The sequence below is a fragment of the Daphnia pulex genome, chromosome 7 (assembly GCF_021134715.1).
Source record: "Daphnia pulex isolate KAP4 chromosome 7, ASM2113471v1".
Classification (NCBI taxonomy): Eukaryota; Metazoa; Arthropoda; class Branchiopoda; order Diplostraca; family Daphniidae; genus Daphnia; species Daphnia pulex.
This window is the reverse complement of record NC_060023.1, coordinates 7,723,004-7,738,468: the sequence shown is the minus strand read 5'-3', so window position 1 is coordinate 7,738,468 and position 15,465 is coordinate 7,723,004. Positions and strand designations below refer to the sequence as shown.

The window sequence follows — 15,465 nt, the reverse complement described above, 5'->3', positions numbered from 1 at the left end:
TTATTTGCATATCTGCGTGCTAAAAGGTAGATGATGGGCGTTTACTGAAAACGCTGCGAGGAAGTCGTTAGCTTTGGCGCAATAAAAATCTCTGGGGGTATTTTTCCATTCGTTAAGAAAGAAAATAAACGGAAATTTAAATTTTGTTTCCATTTCCCATCAAAAGATGGGGATGCATTCCTCTCTTATCAAAGTATTAGTTTTCAGTCGTTATAACTCTTATCGCTTTTTTATCCGTTCAAACATAACTGAAATCGACTGAAATACAAACACGTTTCGAAAAAAATTTGTTTTGGCTAGTTGCCTAGTAATCTACTTAGAAAATAAAAATAAACAGTTGATTGGCCAGGCCTGAATTCCAATTTTTTTAGCGGATTGGCGCGAAATTGGCAATGCTTAAATTGACTCTAATATAACGTCCTTAAAAAATGTTTTTATTTAATGGAAAATACCACCCATTCATGAATATTCCCAGCAGGCTAGCGGTTATAACGGTTACCCGCATTTCGAAATTAAAGGAATGAAAATATTTAAAACTCCGTAAGAATGATGTAAGAATACCCGCTTTACATAGCTTGGCTAGTACTACGGTTTCATTATATTTATAGGTCTTATGTCCCTTCACGGTCTCACTCGGAGCCTAAGGCTTTTTCTTTCTTTCTTGTGCCCTCTAGTTATACTAGTTCCCTTTTGTATTCTGGTCTCACTCCTGCTGGTCTCTTACTAGTTTAAAAAAACAGTAGTTCCTTTGGAGACCTATACACAGCCCTCGGATCAATTTAGCTCATCAGTCTCAGCTAACATACCGAAATACATTCTTTTCATCGAGACCTAAAATAGCTTAGGGCCGAACCGGAGATTTCTTTTATGGTGCTTTTTGGATCACTTTCAAATATATTACGCTTTCAGCTTTAACTATTATATAACCTAATCTGGATATCTGTTTTATAATCTTATTAGGAAAAAAGTTCGAAAACAGTAGCATATTCTGCTCGATGGCAAAATTACAATAATCACATGGCAATTTTACCTTGACCTGAAATCTATACTAGGCGGCAAGCACAAATGCAGCGGCGTTACGCGATTCCGATCAAATGCAAATTTGCCAGAGAAAATTTGAAATATCGGGCTACTCATAAATTACTCTAATTAAAATTAATAAATTATACAGAAAATTAAAATATTTAATCATGATAATCAAATGCTTTTCATAGATACGTCTTCGTTAATGAAAACAAATGAATGAAATAGAATTTGTTTGGAAGAAATGCCGCCAACTGACAGCGCCGGCCGGGGGCTTCAGACTGGCGTCTGTAACCAACGAGTGTTCCCAGTTCCAGTTGTTTGAACTTGAGACACATTTCGTCTTTTCGTGTGTTGTAAACTTAATAGTTTGAACATTCACGAGTTTAGCCGAATCTTGGTACAGTGTAACAGATTTGTAAACCTGAATCGTTCAAGCATACTCTTGTGAAAAAAACATGGCGAGTTTAACGAAGGAGCAATTGAAAAACGAGTTAATAAGCCACGGGGTCCAACCGCCCATTCAAAGCGCCAGGAAGGAAGAGTTTGTCAAGTTATATGAGCAACACGTTGCCCCTATTGTTGCGCTGAAAGGAGATTTTTCTAGTGACGAAGAAACTGACGTTATCGAAGAGAAGGTACTTAATTATTTCAGTGTTTTTATTTACAGCAGGTTCAATCAATTTTTGAATTGCAGGTTGAGGTGCCAAACACCAGTTTGGTTTTCAATGGGTTGGATATCACCACTATCTCTGATGATGATCTCTACAACCAACTTCAGTCATTTGGAATACCCGTGGGGCCCATTGTTGGTGAGTAAAACATCTATTCCTCGAAATCTTAAATCAAAATTAATATTGGTCTCTTTGCAATTACCAGACACAACCAGATCAGTGTATCAAAGGAAATTAGCTGCACTGTTGCAAAATGGAACAGGAACTCCTCCTGCTGAGGATGTGAATGAGGTTGAGAAAACTAATGGCAATGGAGCTTCTCAAGAGGAAAAATATTCTGACTCAGAAGAGGAAGAGCAACAGGAGCAGGTTGAAGAAGAGCATCATGTTGAAACTGTAGCAGAAACATATATACAACCCAGTACACCTGCTCCTCTTCCCCTTGCAACAGATCCAGTTATCCCAGAACCTCTAACTGCGATCCGTAAACGCATCGCAGAAAGGCCCCCTTCGTCTATGAATGCTTTGCCGTTGGTTGATCGACAGGTAGGTTAACTCCGTTTGTAAATTGTAATCAAAACGATAGACAAAATCAACTAAATTTTTATTTCTTTACTTTAAGGGTACGCCAACACCAAGGCCGAGTATTCGTTCTTTTACGGGCTCATCTCAATACACTTACGAATCTCGGCGCCTAGTAGATGCCACTGACGGCGTTGAGGCAGTTAAGCCGTTATCTTCCCATGTGGGATCCTCCCCTGTTCAACCCAAAATTATCCATTACGTCTTGTTGTTGATCCTCTTTACAGCAATCGCTTACTTCTTATACACGGTAATTCAATTCAAGGGTTAAACTGGATAACTAATTTATGTTATTATTTTTGTTTTAGTACTCGATTTTTGATCAATTCAAGCATTTACCGGAGAATGTAAGACGAGCTATATTTCAGTACCTGGAGAAAGCGGAACAGGTAGCAGAGAAAATAGATAATGCCAAGCCGAACCCAATGCCGGATGTCTAGACTTTTCATACATGCAAACTGCAAAGCCCCAAGTTCAAGCCGAACGCGTTATTTGAGCTGTAGTTCAACCCATTTATACTATCTGTAAAAGCATGATATGAATACTCCACTCACTTCCCCCTGTTGTTCATCACAAACCCACTTTTTACTTTATACCTTCATTTCAAGTTAAAACTTGATCAACCCCCTCCCTCAAAGCAAGTCGGAAAAGGATATTCGATCTTTATTATGTTCATTTTTTTTGTATTGGCTTCTTTTTCGGCCAGAAGCTCAAATACACATGTCAAAAACACAACAGGAATTACTAATGGAAGGTCGACTAAAAATTTCACCGATGTTGATGGGCGCCAACTGCGACTAGTTTCAAGGAACTTTCGTTCTACATTGCAGCCCTGTGATTAAAAAGCAGACGTGCCAGTATGACGTTAACAGGAAGACTAGAAAATTAATATGCAGGAATAAGCTTTTACTATATTCTATTAATTCTACATAGTCTCTTTAAATTTCTTTTGAAACACTGTGCACATTGATTATCATGTTGCTGATGATAAATCAGAAGATTTGTAAATGCATTTTTTTTCCAACGTCCCATATAAGCGAGCAGTAGCTTAGTACAAGAAACGACTTACCAGTTCTTTGCTTTTGTTTCGTACTGGATGTTACGGATCACGTTTTGAACTACATCAATACTTGTTGCTTGGCCATGAAGATCTAACAAAAATTATGAAATTAATTAAAGACAGAGAAAAACAAAATGACCAATTACCTGGGGTAAATATGTGGTCTTCATTTATGGTCTTAGTTATGGCACTTCCAATCAATTGGGCATGGTGATCTAGTCCAAGATGATCAAGAAGATCAACAGAAGCGTTCAACATTGCAATCGGATTAGCAATATTCTTTCCAGCGATGGATTGTCCGGTATTCCTGGTGCCTATTCAAGGAACATTAACGATCATGATGCGGATGTCAAATGATTGGATGGGAAATCTTGTCTGAGGCCCTTAAAGAATCTAAATAAACTGACCCGGTTCAAATACAGCATACTTAGGACCCATGTTTCTTCCACTCAACAGGCCGGGGCCACCAATGAGACCGCACGCGAGATTCGAAAGAATATTTCCATAAAGATTGGTCATGATCATAACATCAAACTGTTGAGGTCTATAATATTTTTCAATTTGTAAATTTTGAGGCTTCTGTTATAATTATTAGTTAATTACTTGGCCACCATCTGCATACAACAGTTATCGATGATCATGTTGTTATGCTCTATATTTGGATATTCTTTAGCGACTGCTGTACACGTTTCTAAGAAAAGACCATCGGAGACTTTCCTAATAAAAATAAATGTCAATATTTGGAACAGGATGTCGAATAGGTTAAATACATAATATTGGCATAATGTAATATTTACATAATATTGGCTTTGTGTACAGTTGTGACCTTCTTTCTTCCTTCCTTTACAGCAAGGTCAAAGGCATAACGGGCAAGTCTTTCGGAGTTGGCGCGCGTGACGATTTTCAAACTTTCGACAACTCCAGGCGCATTCTGGATAAAAATAAAAAATAACATAACATGCTACAAAAGAAAGTGTTTTGTTATAATACCTCATGCTCTAACATAGCATACTCGCCTTCTGTGTTTTGTCTGATAAGGAAAATATCCTATACAATAAAAATATAAATAATATACATTAGCTATATAATAAATTGGACAAATTATAATTGTGCTTTACAATATCCTTGTGCCTTGTTTGAATCCCAGGAAAAGATTTGCAATGCATGATGTATGTGAAAAGATCTAGTTCATTTCTTAACTCCACATTGCGTGAGATTTGACCTGGTCTGTTCTCTCTGGTTTCAATATTTCCTGGGCAAATATTGCAATATGAATTAGTTTCAAATTTTGCAAATGTAATACAATTTAAGTTACCTTTGATGGCAACTCCATTTCGTTTGATTGAAGTAATGGCATCAAAAAAGTCTATCTCTGATTCAGAATTTGGGTCAAAGCGAATTTCTTCAAAATCTACAGGGACTCCAGCATATCGATAGACTTCTTTGACATAATTCATCATCTCTGGACCAATTCCATCGCCTAAAAATTCAGTGGAATACAAATAAATACAGAGCTAAGAAATAAATGGCACAATATGAAGTTTACCTGGAAGCATTGTTACTGTAAATCTTCCACCATATTGAGCCAGAGGACTATTGCTCTGAAGATATTACAACATCACACAAATGTTATCATTAATTTTGAGATATTTACACACATCAGTTACCTTATTATGCGCATTTCTGGTTAGGGTCCAGACACATCCCTGTTGAAAAAACAATCAATTAGGAATCCCAAAACAGAAATCAACAACGCCTTACAGTGTTCCGATGACCCAAATTTTTTATTTGTCCTGAAAGTGTTCGAAATAAGATGGAAGTAGACATTTTAATTCGTATATTCAATACGCAGTGAAAACGGAGTGTATCAAATTAATTCCAAGATTTTCTCTTCAATTTCCCGAATTTTTTATTCTGCTCTTCTTCGATTTCGTTGGCGAATCGGCGTTGTCATATCGCTTAATCGTCATTTGATATCGTCAATTCGATAAACTTGGAAAAGAATAATTGAAAACAATCGGATTAATGACACCAATGTATGCACTAAGTGTAAACAGACGTAATGAAGGTTAATTGCTGACAAAGACTGACGTTACCAACTTGCACGTCACGCCTAGTTCATCAAACGTCTGTGAATCTGCTTCATCACGAACGAACACGGAGCATCAGGAACAGGTTTATATTATAGGCTTTACACATTTTCTTTTGCTTTATTTTAAATATTTTCACTGTCTGTTTTAGATTTTTACACCTAAGAATTACTAGAAATTCGTAAAGTATTCGATGGCTTCCACCATTCGGGCTTCTTCTATGTTGCAGAAAAATGTTATTACCAAACCAGCAGGTAAAAGACTTTATCAAGGCCTTTTCGGTGTTTTTTTTTTCTCTCTTTTACTTATTATTCTATGTTTTTATTTGTGAATGTGTTTAAAGAAAAACCTTCAGTGAAAGGGAAGGCTCTTGCTCCCAAGCTTGCTCCTCCCGTATTGAGTTTGTCTTCTCGTGCGACTCTAATCGAGCAACGGTTGACGCAGTTAGAGCAAGATAATGATTGGTGGATCAATTGGAAAAAAGATCAACATGTTAAGTTGGTTGGACATGTAAAACACACAGCAGGTCGTAGTGAAGACGATAGCAGCGAGGAAGATCTGGTCGAACATTTTGAAAATTCTCTCAACTTATGAAGTGAAAAAGAAAACTTGAAGATTCATCGTAACAATAGAAATGAAGCCTATAAATTGTTTTTACAGAACATATTTTTAAGTTATCTTTTATGAAAAATTGTAAGTGTTTACCAGATTATATGAGATTACAATGCATTTTGAATTTTCTAACTATTATCTAGCATTTTTGTATGGTAAATCATTACATGAAATGATGTCATGTGACTGTCAATGTCCTGACTCTTTAACTGGCAGTGGCAATGGTAGGGGAAATTTTTTTAAATTTCGCGCTTCAAATCCATTATGTTCCCCACAGCATAGATTTCTTGTGAATCACTTTTGGCGCCACACCATGTGTTCTTCATCCGACAGATAATGTAAATGTTGTCTGCACTTCTGAGTTCTGATGTAACTGTTGTCAATTCTTTTGAGAAAAAGTGTCTGTCCTATCTGTGATCATATAATTCAATAATAAAATGTCGGCTCCTGAAGTTAGCAATTCCTTGAAAGAAGCTTCGCTTGAAACTTTACGCAGTATATTGTCAGCTAATCAGGATGTCAGAAAAGCTGGAGAAAGTCAAGTTCAAGCTCTGGAGGTTACCGAAGGTATTTCAATCAAAACTATTTGTCACCCGTTAAGTTAGTTTAATGCCATCATTTACGCGTAGGATTTGGAATTTATCTCACTGAAATAATTTTGGATATTAAGTACCAGCTGCCAATTAGACAGTTGGCTACAGTTCTTTTAAAACAGTATATCGACTGTCATTGGTGGAAGCTCTGTGAGGAGAAATTTCGACCACCTGAAACACTACCAGAAGCCAAATCTCTGATAAGAGAACTTCTACCTAGAGCTTTAAATGATTCCAACAGTAAAATTCGATCTGGAGCTGCTCATGCAATTTCAACAATTGCCCAGTGGGATTGGCCAGAAGAATGGCCAAATCTATTTACTACTCTGATGATGTACCTGACTCAAGGCAGTCAAGAAAGTTTACAAGGATCCATGTGTGTGCTACTTGAAGTTACTCACAATGTTGATGATAAACAAATGCCACAGGTGTGGTATATTAAATATTAGCATGCAGCAAGATTTTCATTGTTCCATGAATTTATTATTTTCTCTTTACATTTGAATCAGGTAGTTCCAGTGATCCTTCCTGAAGTGTACAAGATTTTCTCAGATAGTAGTGTAAGTTCCTTGAATAAATCATTATAATGTATATGTTCACAGAATTTATTGTTACAGAGATACAATGTGAGGATGCGCTCACAAGCTATTCAAATCTTTACTAACCTAACTGAATCAGTCTGTTCAGCTGGTGAATACAACAAAGGTCTAGTAAAAGAACTTCTTGGACCATTCCTTCTACCATTCACTGAGGCTCTTGTCAAACACCTCCAAGAGCCTGATGGCCCAGCAAGTGATGTTGGCCTTAAAACAGCAATTGTTAAAGGTAATAATTTCAAACAGTTTTAATCTATGTTGTCTATTTATTCCCTTGGTTAAATGCAGCGCTTACTGTCCTTGTGAAGCACGTACCTAAACAGTTGTCGCAGTGGCTTTTGCAAATTTTGCCGACTGTTTGGAATACACTGACTCATTCTGCTCATGTCTACGTCGCTTGCGTCGTTAACGAAACGGAAGAATCAGATGAGCAAGTTGACCCGGACGGTAATTACACATTTAATTTTTTTTTCTGTGTTTTTAGTAAAGTGTTTCAATTATTCTATCAGGAGAGGTTATCAGCTTCGAAAATTTGGTCTCCAGTATCTTTGAGTTCGTCCACGCCCTTGTTGAGACTCCACGGTTCCGCAGTGCCGTTCGCGATGGAATAAGTCAAATTATTTACTATATTATCCTCTTCATGCAAATAACGGAAGAGCAAGTATCGACTTGGACTGGCAATCCAGACCGCTTCGTCGAAGATGAAAGTGAAGATTCATTCTCCTATTCTGTTCGGCTCGCTGCTCAAGATCTTCTTCTGGTAAAACCATTCATCAACTTCAAATATGTGTACTTATTCAATCGTTATTTATCATTTTTTACATTCAACAGGCTCTACGACAAGAATTTGAGGATGAAGCTTGCTCTGGCTTGTGTGAGGCTGTCACACGTCACTTGCAAGAAGCCGAAGTCATGCACACTCAAGGCAATAGTAGCTTTTGGTGGAAAGTGGTTGAAGCGGCTTTACTTTCACTCGGCGTTGTCAAAGATTTACTCGAGTCTCAGCAGAAGGAAAACCAATTGCCGTTGGATATAGTTGTAATTCTTCAGAGTAGTTTAGATCAGCACAATCGCATGGCAGGTGAGAACAACTTTGGCTTAAACAAAAAAAATCGGAATTAACGCCCTTTTCATTTTCAGCGTCACCCTTTTTGCTGGGTCGTTGTCTATGGGCAGCTAGTCGATTCGCAAGCTTCTTACCCACAGCCTTGCTGAACCGGTATTTACAAGCGACTGTTGAAGCGTTGCAACCTCACCAAAATGTCATTCTTCGAATTACTGCCGTTCGGTAAATTCATTTGTGTCCCATTTTTTTGTTGAAAATAGTCTTAATTCGTTACACTTTTTATCATTTTAAGGGCCGTATGGGGATTTTGTGAACACTTGAAAGCATCACAGAATACCATAATGCTGACGCCGATGTTGCCCATGATCACCGAATCATTGCTGAATTTGGCAATTTTATTCAGTCATGAAGTTCTCAGCTTGGTTTTGGAAACCCTTGCTATGGTTTTAGCTGTAAGAATCGTCCGATTATTTAATCTGCAAAACTCAACATTTTCCCTTGATTTAATATTCAAACTCCTTATATAGGTGGACAAAAGCTTTACTGCAACTTGTGAATCCAAAGTTTGCCCACTTACCATCGCCCTTTTCCTGAAGCACAATTCTGGTAATTCAGCTAATTCTAAACTGATAAGTTATCCATATTACATGTATCTTTTAATCTTGTCTGAAACAGATCCAGTAATTGTTGAGCTTGCGCAAGATATTTTTCGGGAGCTCTCTCAAAACGAAGCTTGTCTAGGACCACTCCAGCATAGATTAGTTCCCACTTTAGTCTCTATCCTTCAGTCTCCTTCAGATAAAGTGCCGTCAGGTAAAGTGAACGATTCATTTTTTTGTGATTTAATCAACTTCTAACCTATGCAAACGTCTGAAAAGGATTACATGGAGTTGCATTGGACGTCGTGGAAACTCTTGTTCGAGCCTCGAAACCTCCACTGAGTGATGCTCTCATGCAAACCTTTCCGTGTGCGGTGCGCTCTGCTCTGACTTCGGATGATCCAACAATCGTTCAGGTTAGGATTCACATTTTAAGATTTTAATGCGTAACTATGAATAATGCTAAAATGATTGTTAATGTTGATTCAGAACGGAGGTGAATGTTTACGAGCTTTTGTGTCCGTTTCACCTGATCAAGTTGCTGCTTACCGGGATTCTGAGGGACACACTGGCCTTTACTTTATTATTCAAGTCGTGCTTAATCTACTCAATCCTACGGTTAACGAATCTAGTTCGGCTTTTGTGGGTCGGCTCGTCAGCACTTTATTTAATCGTGCGGGGAGTCACCTGGGCGATAGCGTCGATTTGATTCTGAGAGGCGTCCTGAGTAAACTTCAGGGCTCCTCTTCTCTCGTTGCCGCGCAGTCGCTAATCATGGTTTATGCACATCTAATTCATGCTCAAATGGAAGCTGTTCTCGATTTTTTATCATCTGTTCCCGGACCCAAAGGACAATCAGCTCTACATTTTGTTTTACATCAATGGTGTTCGAGACAACACGTCTTTGCCGGAGCCTATGAAACTAAAGTTAGGTAATTGAATCACATTTTCTTATTGGTTGATATAATTCTGAAGTGATTTCCGCAACTGAAACTTCGGCTTCGTTCTTTAGTTCTATTGCATTGGCCAAATTGTTGCATCACGGCGTAACGACAAACGATAGTCGCATCACCGAGATTACAATCACAATTGAAGATGATACCGAACTGGTCGGTGGTGATTCCTCTGGTTGTATCCGAACTCGTTCTCAACGTGGAGGTCTTCAGTACCGTGTCAAAGAAATCTCAATCTTCGTCAAAATTTTAAAGCTGATCATCTATGAGCTATCAAATTGCCTAGAGTCTGCGATGGCATTCGCCGACGAAGATGATGAAACTGAAACGGACGGCGAAGTAAACAACAAATTAAATTGCTGTTCTATTTCATTTTTCGGATAATAATCTTCTATCTTTATAAACTTTTGAAGCAGAGCGTAGACGGCATGCGTGATAATGCCGCTGTGTTACTCTCCAGCCATTTACTGGACGATGAAGATAAACTAGATGACTTGAAAGATGATGATCCAGACGCCCAGCACGACCCGAATTCGGTGATTAACTTGCAACAATACCTTACGGAATTTCTACGTTCTTTCAGTAGTCAGAACTACTTCCCAACAGGATTCCTTCCGCATCTCAATAGTCAAGAGAAACAGGTGTTGAATATGATCGGCATTCATCAGCTCTGACTTCATCTTTCACCCTAAAACATTATGACTAACTACAATACATATGGTTAGATAATTATGGATGTTTTGGTTTCACGTTGAGCTTGTAAATACAATTCGACCATGAGAACATGAATTGGGATTAACAGGCTTTCCGTATATTTTACGTGTATATTAACAGATACATACTCCAAAAGCTTTTGACCTCCATCGAACTATTTTCGTTTTGCTTGTCATTACCATTAATTTTTTTAGTACGCACATAATTCTTTGAGTGTTGACCATTTAGAGATTCGGTTTCCGAGAGCAGAATAGTCTGTGCCAATATTTATGATTTTAAACATAATTAATCTGATCATCTGCTTTTATTTTTATTGGAGTCGGCATACGAATACACTTAATACTAGTTATCTCAATCCTTACAATTCAAAAATTTTTCAGCAAGGAAATTGACACCATTTCATAAACACGTTTCATCACACGCACTTGGGAGCCAAGAATAGATTTGGAGAAAGCGTGAATTCTAATTTATGGGAAGAACCAGGAAAAAAATTGTGCAAAAAAAAACTTGGTAAGAAATGTTAATTGAGATAAAAGATTATTGGCATCTCCTCCAATTCCATTGAGGCAGAAAAATAAGGAACCGAAGATAAAGAGCTTGCAGTTACGTGTAAGACTACACAGGTGCTCAATCTACCTTAAGAAATGGGGCAATTACTTGGTTTTCGGGCAGTGAAAACATAATCTTTCGGCAATTGGCTGCCCCGCAGCGACATTCATTTTTTACTGTGACTTCTTTGGCAACTGAGTTTGCAGCAGTTTTTTCCTGAGGGTTTTCTGAAATGCAAATATTCGCCATGAGAATTTGACTGATTAATATTTATTTGATACACGAAAAAATTACCCGTCTTGGACGATGCATAGTCAAACGTAAGTTCTTCTCCGACATGAATGTCTCTTTGGGCAAAGAGTGCAAGTCGGGGCATATTGGGGTCCATGCAATTTGCCCACATAGCGAAAACGGCTAAATTTGGATCACACTGTAATAAAGACAAATTAATCAATAGCCCCAGAAATATTTTGCGTGTAACTTGATTTACCGAATGATTGATAAAATGTGCAACATTGCCCTGATGAGCAGCATCGACTGAGTATACGCAATCAATATCATTGAAATCCAAGTCAAAAAGATATGTTCTTCCTTCAGAATCTAAAAAAAAAAAATGCGAAATGTTTTCAGTTGTCTTGAGATTGGTATGAAAAGACTCAATTAACTTACCATACTGAACTCCACGCTTCTCAGCTTCTTCGTTAGTAATAATTTCGCCGACATACTCAATAACGAAACTATTTTTGCGGATTGTTTCGAGTGTTTTAACACCCCATCCACAGCCGTTGCTAGTGCGAAAAATGCAGAGTTTCAACTGATGTTTTAAAAAAAATATATGGTTATTATTTCTGATTGATTTTGTTAAAATCTATAAAAACACCACCTTTGATCCCCGTTGAACTACTCTATTTGGACACTCTGGTCCACACTTGCACCGACTATTACATTCATAAATGGGCGTGCCTACAGGGACCTTAAGACGACCTGCTTTGGTGTACGCCGATTGTGTTCCAGACATTGGACCACAGCAAGTCTTTCTTCCATCGATACAATCGAGACATTCACATCCAATAACAGGATCGTCAGGAATGACTACGCCATCACCAGCCTGAAATTGAAAACTGAATACTTGAATTCTGTATTGCCGATACATTGGGGTCTCGGGATCATGTATACCTTGCATTGAGTAACATAAGTGAAGCCGACAGGAGGTTCATCCAAATCGACGTTGTTTTCTATCTTGACTGGGGGTTTTCCCTGTGTGGCTTCGTTGATTTCGTCTTCCCATTCTTTCAAGCGTACGAGTTGATCAACTCGTCGTTGGCGGAAATCTCTGGTAAGCAGCTGCATCATCAAGTTCTTCTCCATCTGTAACAGTTTCTGTTTCTTTCTGTACACCATGAATGCATATTTGTTGATTTCTTCATTTGAAAAATGGACTGTTCAAATATTTAAAACATGATTGTAATTATGTGCAGTGACCTAATGTGTTTTAAGGTAACTTACTTTTAAACCCATTTAGTTTATGTCTATCTGTTGCACTACACACAAGCTGGATGGCTAGATCAATATCTTCATTTGCTGGTTTCAGAATTCCTTCAATGTAACTTTGAAGTTGAGCAGATTCAGCAGTATTTTTCTCTTTATTTTCAACAGCATTCCTGTTTATCATATTTCAAGACATTCAAAAAGTGTCTCAGAGAAGACATGAAGAATGAATAATTACGGGTTCTTATCAGGATTACGCTGATAAAATTCAGCAATTAGTGCAGGGCATTCACAATCTTCCACAGGAACCCAAGAATCATCATCATCAGACCACCCTTTCCAGTGAACCAGGTAAAACTCATGACCCTGTTTAATTTTAAATTTTTAGGACAGGTTCAATCGTAGAAAAAGTGGTTCTTACCTCTTCATCAGTTTTGTGGTCAATGATCATTTCTACTTCATACTCCTCTGACTTGGCAGCAGGTTTCGTAGACCGTGATCTTTTCCTAGATTTATAGGCATCAGGCTTTTTCTTGCTCTTCCTTTTCTTTTTTAACTGTTCGTCTTGCTTGCTGTCATCAGAAATCACGGATACTGATAAAGCTACCGATTCGGGTCTTTCCGTCTCCATGTCACCAAGTTTAGATGGGTCGTCGTGGATATCACTCATTTAGGCTAAAAATCAACAAACTGAAGATCACAATAACGAAGACAGCAGTTTTTATTAAAGTCGACAATCGCAACTTGAATACAACAAAAGAACTTACAATTATATAGTAGTGAAATAATTCCGTTTTAAAAGTCAGAAGTACAACACACATGCAATCAATATCACCTCTAGCGATATACTAAGTTTTCGCGCCGGTTTCCACTTGGATATTTTTAGTTCTTTATTCAATGCGTGGTGCCTTCATGGCAGTTGCGACATTGCATGAATAGTGTTTTTATACATTCATCAATTTTGACGGCCCATTGAAGGTAATTATTTTATAGATACAAGCCTTATTATTTCTAAATCTGAATAATTTCTGTTGTACTTCTGTTTTTGTTGGTTTTTCAACTTTTTTTTCATTTTTTCAATTTATTTCATTTTTGCTGTTCCTGTTCAGTGTTCACCATTGTTTTTTCGTCTGCAACAACAGTTAGCCAAACGACATTTACTTCATAACAGAACATGTTTTGTTGATTTGTTGTTCGTCATTTACATTTACAGGCACGTTATGTCGTATAGCGTTAATGAGTAAAATCATCATAGGAATGAACCAATCAAAAAATTTTGCGTTTGTTGTATTTTTAACTATTCCAATTCTTCTTTTCTGGACGTCGTGTTATGCAGAACATGATGACACTGTCTCGACAAGATTTGCCCAGTAAGCGCTATTTTATTTCCTTCTTTTTATTTTTAGAAAAGAAGATTCAGAGTATTCTTAGATTGACTAATTTCCTTTTTTCTTTATTTCAAGATTTTTAAATCATTCAGAACTATCACTATCACCACCACTACGTCAACTTTGGAAGAAAACCATTCCAGATGAACTCAAAGATGCCAAACATGGGATTGTAATGGGTGTGTCTTCAGAAAAATGTGATAATGGAAAGGTTGGTTCATCAGATTCTTTAACATTATTAGAATAAAATTGGAAATTTGTTTGAATTTTCAAGGTTAACTTAACAATTGATTGGGATGGTTCACCTGTGAATCACACATGTTTTACTTCCAAATACCCACTACCAGTTAAAGAGGATATTGAGCCATATATAACCTGTGATAAGCTTCCCCCTGGAAATTATTCAGTATAAATATCAACATTATTTTTTGTCTGTAAAGATAAGAATTCTAATGTACTTACATCTCTGAATATTTCTTTTCTAAAGCCTACCCATTATTGCATGGACACTGTGGTTCAATATAATTCATCTATTCCAACTTAGTAAGTATCCTTTTTGGCCACACTTTAATTGGATGTATGAAGTGAAATAATACATTTAGAATATTTAAAACATTTTAGCGAAGGCCACCGTCCCCTCTGGCCTATTTTCGGTGAATACCAGTTTGTTCCACCTCAGCGCTGGCTTCATAATGTCGAGGTATGACCTTTTTACAAAAAGCTATGTTATAAAATTGCATTAGAATTATTTAACTGTCCCACTATTTATCATAGCATGGAGCAATCATCATGTTATATCACCCATGCGCTGAGTCTTCCGAAATTCTAAAATTGAAGAAACTGGTAAAATCTTGCCTTTGGAAATATGTCATTACTCCCTGGAACATGCTGAGTAGAGAAATGGTAATTTTCCACTATATTTTGTATTTGGGTGTGGGCTTATGAGTGAAATCCAAAAAGATTTTTGAATTCTTTTTCATCTTATCTATTTATTGTTTTTTTTTTATTTTCAGCCTTTTGCATTAGTGGCTTGGGGATGTCGACTACAAATGGCTAAAGTAGATTCCGGAATTGCTCGTTACTTTATCCGTTCCAAAGCGTTTCGTGGACCGGAGTCTCATTATCTGAAACAAGGACAATTTTCTGTGGGACTCATTGAGGCTTCCAATCCACCAAGTGATACCAATTTGGACCAAGTGCTCTGTTGATTATCAGTGCGATGACTATAGTCTCCTGTGTTGTGTATGTTGCACAAATTTCTCCAGTTTTCTTTCCGAGGTTATGGCAAGTTCTTTCTCATGAATATATATCCAGATGTACAGAAAAATTAGTTTTTTTTTCTTTCATTGAGGTAAATAAATGTGTCCTTAGGACATGCAAACATTTGTAATTCAATATTTTTAGAAAGTCTAAGTGTTAAATTGCTAAGAATATTTGTGTATTGCACCTACTTAAAAAACAATACGGCAATTTTTATC

At 37.3% G+C, this 15,465-nt stretch overlaps 5 protein-coding genes across 8 annotated transcripts; 3 read left to right on the top strand and 2 right to left on the bottom strand.

Moving 5' to 3' along the window:
* Positions 1-1,351: 1,351 nt before the first annotated feature.
* On the top strand, positions 1,352-3,014 carry LOC124198359 (lamina-associated polypeptide 2, isoforms beta/gamma-like). The gene is made up of 5 exons (XM_046594190.1): positions 1,352-1,661; positions 1,721-1,835; positions 1,903-2,243; positions 2,320-2,529; positions 2,588-3,014. Exons 1-5 carry the CDS (start codon positions 1,482-1,484, stop codon positions 2,717-2,719), a joined length of 978 nt encoding a protein of 325 aa, XP_046450146.1. The 5' UTR covers positions 1,352-1,481; the 3' UTR covers positions 2,720-3,014.
* On the bottom strand, positions 2,283-5,299 carry LOC124198358 (isocitrate dehydrogenase [NAD] subunit gamma, mitochondrial-like). 2 transcript variants are annotated; one of them, XM_046594189.1, is made up of 12 exons: positions 5,101-5,299; positions 5,007-5,045; positions 4,886-4,940; positions 4,655-4,819; positions 4,458-4,591; positions 4,330-4,386; positions 4,137-4,270; positions 3,943-4,056; positions 3,747-3,883; positions 3,486-3,653; positions 3,349-3,430; positions 2,283-3,111 (listed from the first exon to the last, which is right to left on the bottom strand). In XM_046594189.1, the coding sequence occupies exons 1-12, from the start codon at positions 5,164-5,166 to the stop codon at positions 3,099-3,101; spliced, it is 1,164 nt and encodes a 387-aa protein (XP_046450145.1). In that variant the 5' UTR covers positions 5,167-5,299; the 3' UTR covers positions 2,283-3,098. The 2 variants fall into 2 exon arrangements, with proteins under 2 accessions (XP_046450145.1, XP_046450143.1); XM_046594187.1 differs by having other exon boundaries at positions 2,283-2,455.
* Positions 5,300-5,363: 64 nt separating this feature from the next.
* On the top strand, positions 5,364-10,637 carry LOC124198354 (importin-9-like). 2 transcript variants are annotated; one of them, XM_046594181.1, is made up of 17 exons: positions 5,364-5,514; positions 5,581-5,683; positions 5,773-6,608; positions 6,671-7,062; positions 7,144-7,194; positions 7,252-7,459; positions 7,519-7,677; positions 7,740-7,990; positions 8,062-8,311; positions 8,371-8,518; positions 8,589-8,748; positions 8,824-8,902; positions 8,972-9,109; positions 9,175-9,311; positions 9,385-9,827; positions 9,908-10,187; positions 10,262-10,637. In XM_046594181.1, the coding sequence occupies exons 3-17, from the start codon at positions 6,479-6,481 to the stop codon at positions 10,520-10,522; spliced, it is 3,087 nt and encodes a 1,028-aa protein (XP_046450137.1). In that variant the 5' UTR covers positions 5,364-5,514; positions 5,581-5,683; positions 5,773-6,478; the 3' UTR covers positions 10,523-10,637. The 2 variants fall into 2 exon arrangements, with proteins under 2 accessions (XP_046450137.1, XP_046450138.1); XM_046594182.1 differs by having other exon boundaries at positions 5,365-5,514; positions 10,265-10,637.
* A 214-nt stretch (positions 10,638-10,851) lies between these two features.
* LOC124198357 (histone-lysine N-methyltransferase SUV39H2-like) lies at positions 10,852-13,525 on the bottom strand. Of its 2 annotated transcripts, none has more exons than XM_046594185.1 (10): positions 13,367-13,525; positions 13,021-13,289; positions 12,838-12,965; positions 12,618-12,772; positions 12,288-12,550; positions 11,995-12,219; positions 11,781-11,925; positions 11,602-11,711; positions 11,406-11,541; positions 10,852-11,338 (listed from the first exon to the last, which is right to left on the bottom strand). In XM_046594185.1, the coding sequence occupies exons 2-10, from the start codon at positions 13,267-13,269 to the stop codon at positions 11,190-11,192; spliced, it is 1,560 nt and encodes a 519-aa protein (XP_046450141.1). In that variant the 5' UTR covers positions 13,270-13,289; positions 13,367-13,525; the 3' UTR covers positions 10,852-11,189. The 2 variants fall into 2 exon arrangements, with proteins under 2 accessions (XP_046450141.1, XP_046450142.1); XM_046594186.1 differs by having other exon boundaries at positions 13,021-13,274; positions 13,367-13,524.
* Positions 13,526-13,718: 193 nt separating this feature from the next.
* Positions 13,719-15,368, top strand: LOC124198360. Its single transcript, XM_046594191.1, has 7 exons — positions 13,719-13,969; positions 14,063-14,198; positions 14,262-14,393; positions 14,475-14,530; positions 14,609-14,687; positions 14,762-14,890; positions 15,001-15,368. Exons 1-7 carry the CDS (start codon positions 13,836-13,838, stop codon positions 15,193-15,195), a joined length of 861 nt encoding a protein of 286 aa, XP_046450147.1. The 5' UTR covers positions 13,719-13,835; the 3' UTR covers positions 15,196-15,368.
* The last annotated feature ends 97 nt before the right edge of the window (positions 15,369-15,465 follow it).

Bases quoted from the DNA above. Each gene is read 5' to 3' on its own strand.
- LOC124198359 (XM_046594190.1), top strand. From the start codon at position 1,482: ATGGCGAGTTTAACGAAGGAGCAATTGAAAAACGAGTTAATAAGCCAC. The intron at 1,836-1,902 runs GTGAGTAAAACA...TGCAATTACCAG, and splicing joins ACCCGTGGGGCCCATTGTTG to ACACAACCAGATCAGTGTAT. The intron at 2,244-2,319 runs GTAGGTTAACTC...CTTTACTTTAAG, and splicing joins TGCCGTTGGTTGATCGACAG to GGTACGCCAACACCAAGGCC.
- LOC124198358 (XM_046594187.1), bottom strand. From the start codon at position 5,166: ATGTCTACTTCCATCTTATTTCGAACACTTTCAGGACAAATAAAAAAT. The intron at 5,046-5,100 runs GTAAGGCGTTGT...TTTTTTCAACAG, and splicing joins ATTTGGGTCATCGGAACACT to GGATGTGTCTGGACCCTAAC. The intron at 4,941-5,006 runs GTAACTGATGTG...TAATATCTTCAG, and splicing joins CCAGAAATGCGCATAATAAG to AGCAATAGTCCTCTGGCTCA.
- LOC124198354 (XM_046594181.1), top strand. From the start codon at position 6,479: ATGTCGGCTCCTGAAGTTAGCAATTCCTTGAAAGAAGCTTCGCTTGAA. The intron at 6,609-6,670 runs GTATTTCAATCA...ATTTACGCGTAG, and splicing joins AGCTCTGGAGGTTACCGAAG to GATTTGGAATTTATCTCACT. The intron at 9,110-9,174 runs GTAAAGTGAACG...ACGTCTGAAAAG, and splicing joins TTCAGATAAAGTGCCGTCAG to GATTACATGGAGTTGCATTG.
- LOC124198357 (XM_046594185.1), bottom strand. From the start codon at position 13,269: ATGAGTGATATCCACGACGACCCATCTAAACTTGGTGACATGGAGACG. The intron at 11,712-11,780 runs GTAAGTTAATTG...TTTTTTTTTTAG, and splicing joins GAAGCGTGGAGTTCAGTATG to ATTCTGAAGGAAGAACATAT. The intron at 11,339-11,405 runs GTAATTTTTTCG...TTTGCATTTCAG, and splicing joins CTATGCATCGTCCAAGACGG to AAAACCCTCAGGAAAAAACT.
- LOC124198360 (XM_046594191.1), top strand. From the start codon at position 13,836: ATGAGTAAAATCATCATAGGAATGAACCAATCAAAAAATTTTGCGTTT. The intron at 13,970-14,062 runs GTAAGCGCTATT...CTTTATTTCAAG, and splicing joins GTCTCGACAAGATTTGCCCA to ATTTTTAAATCATTCAGAAC. The intron at 14,891-15,000 runs GTAATTTTCCAC...TTTTATTTTCAG, and splicing joins ACATGCTGAGTAGAGAAATG to CCTTTTGCATTAGTGGCTTG.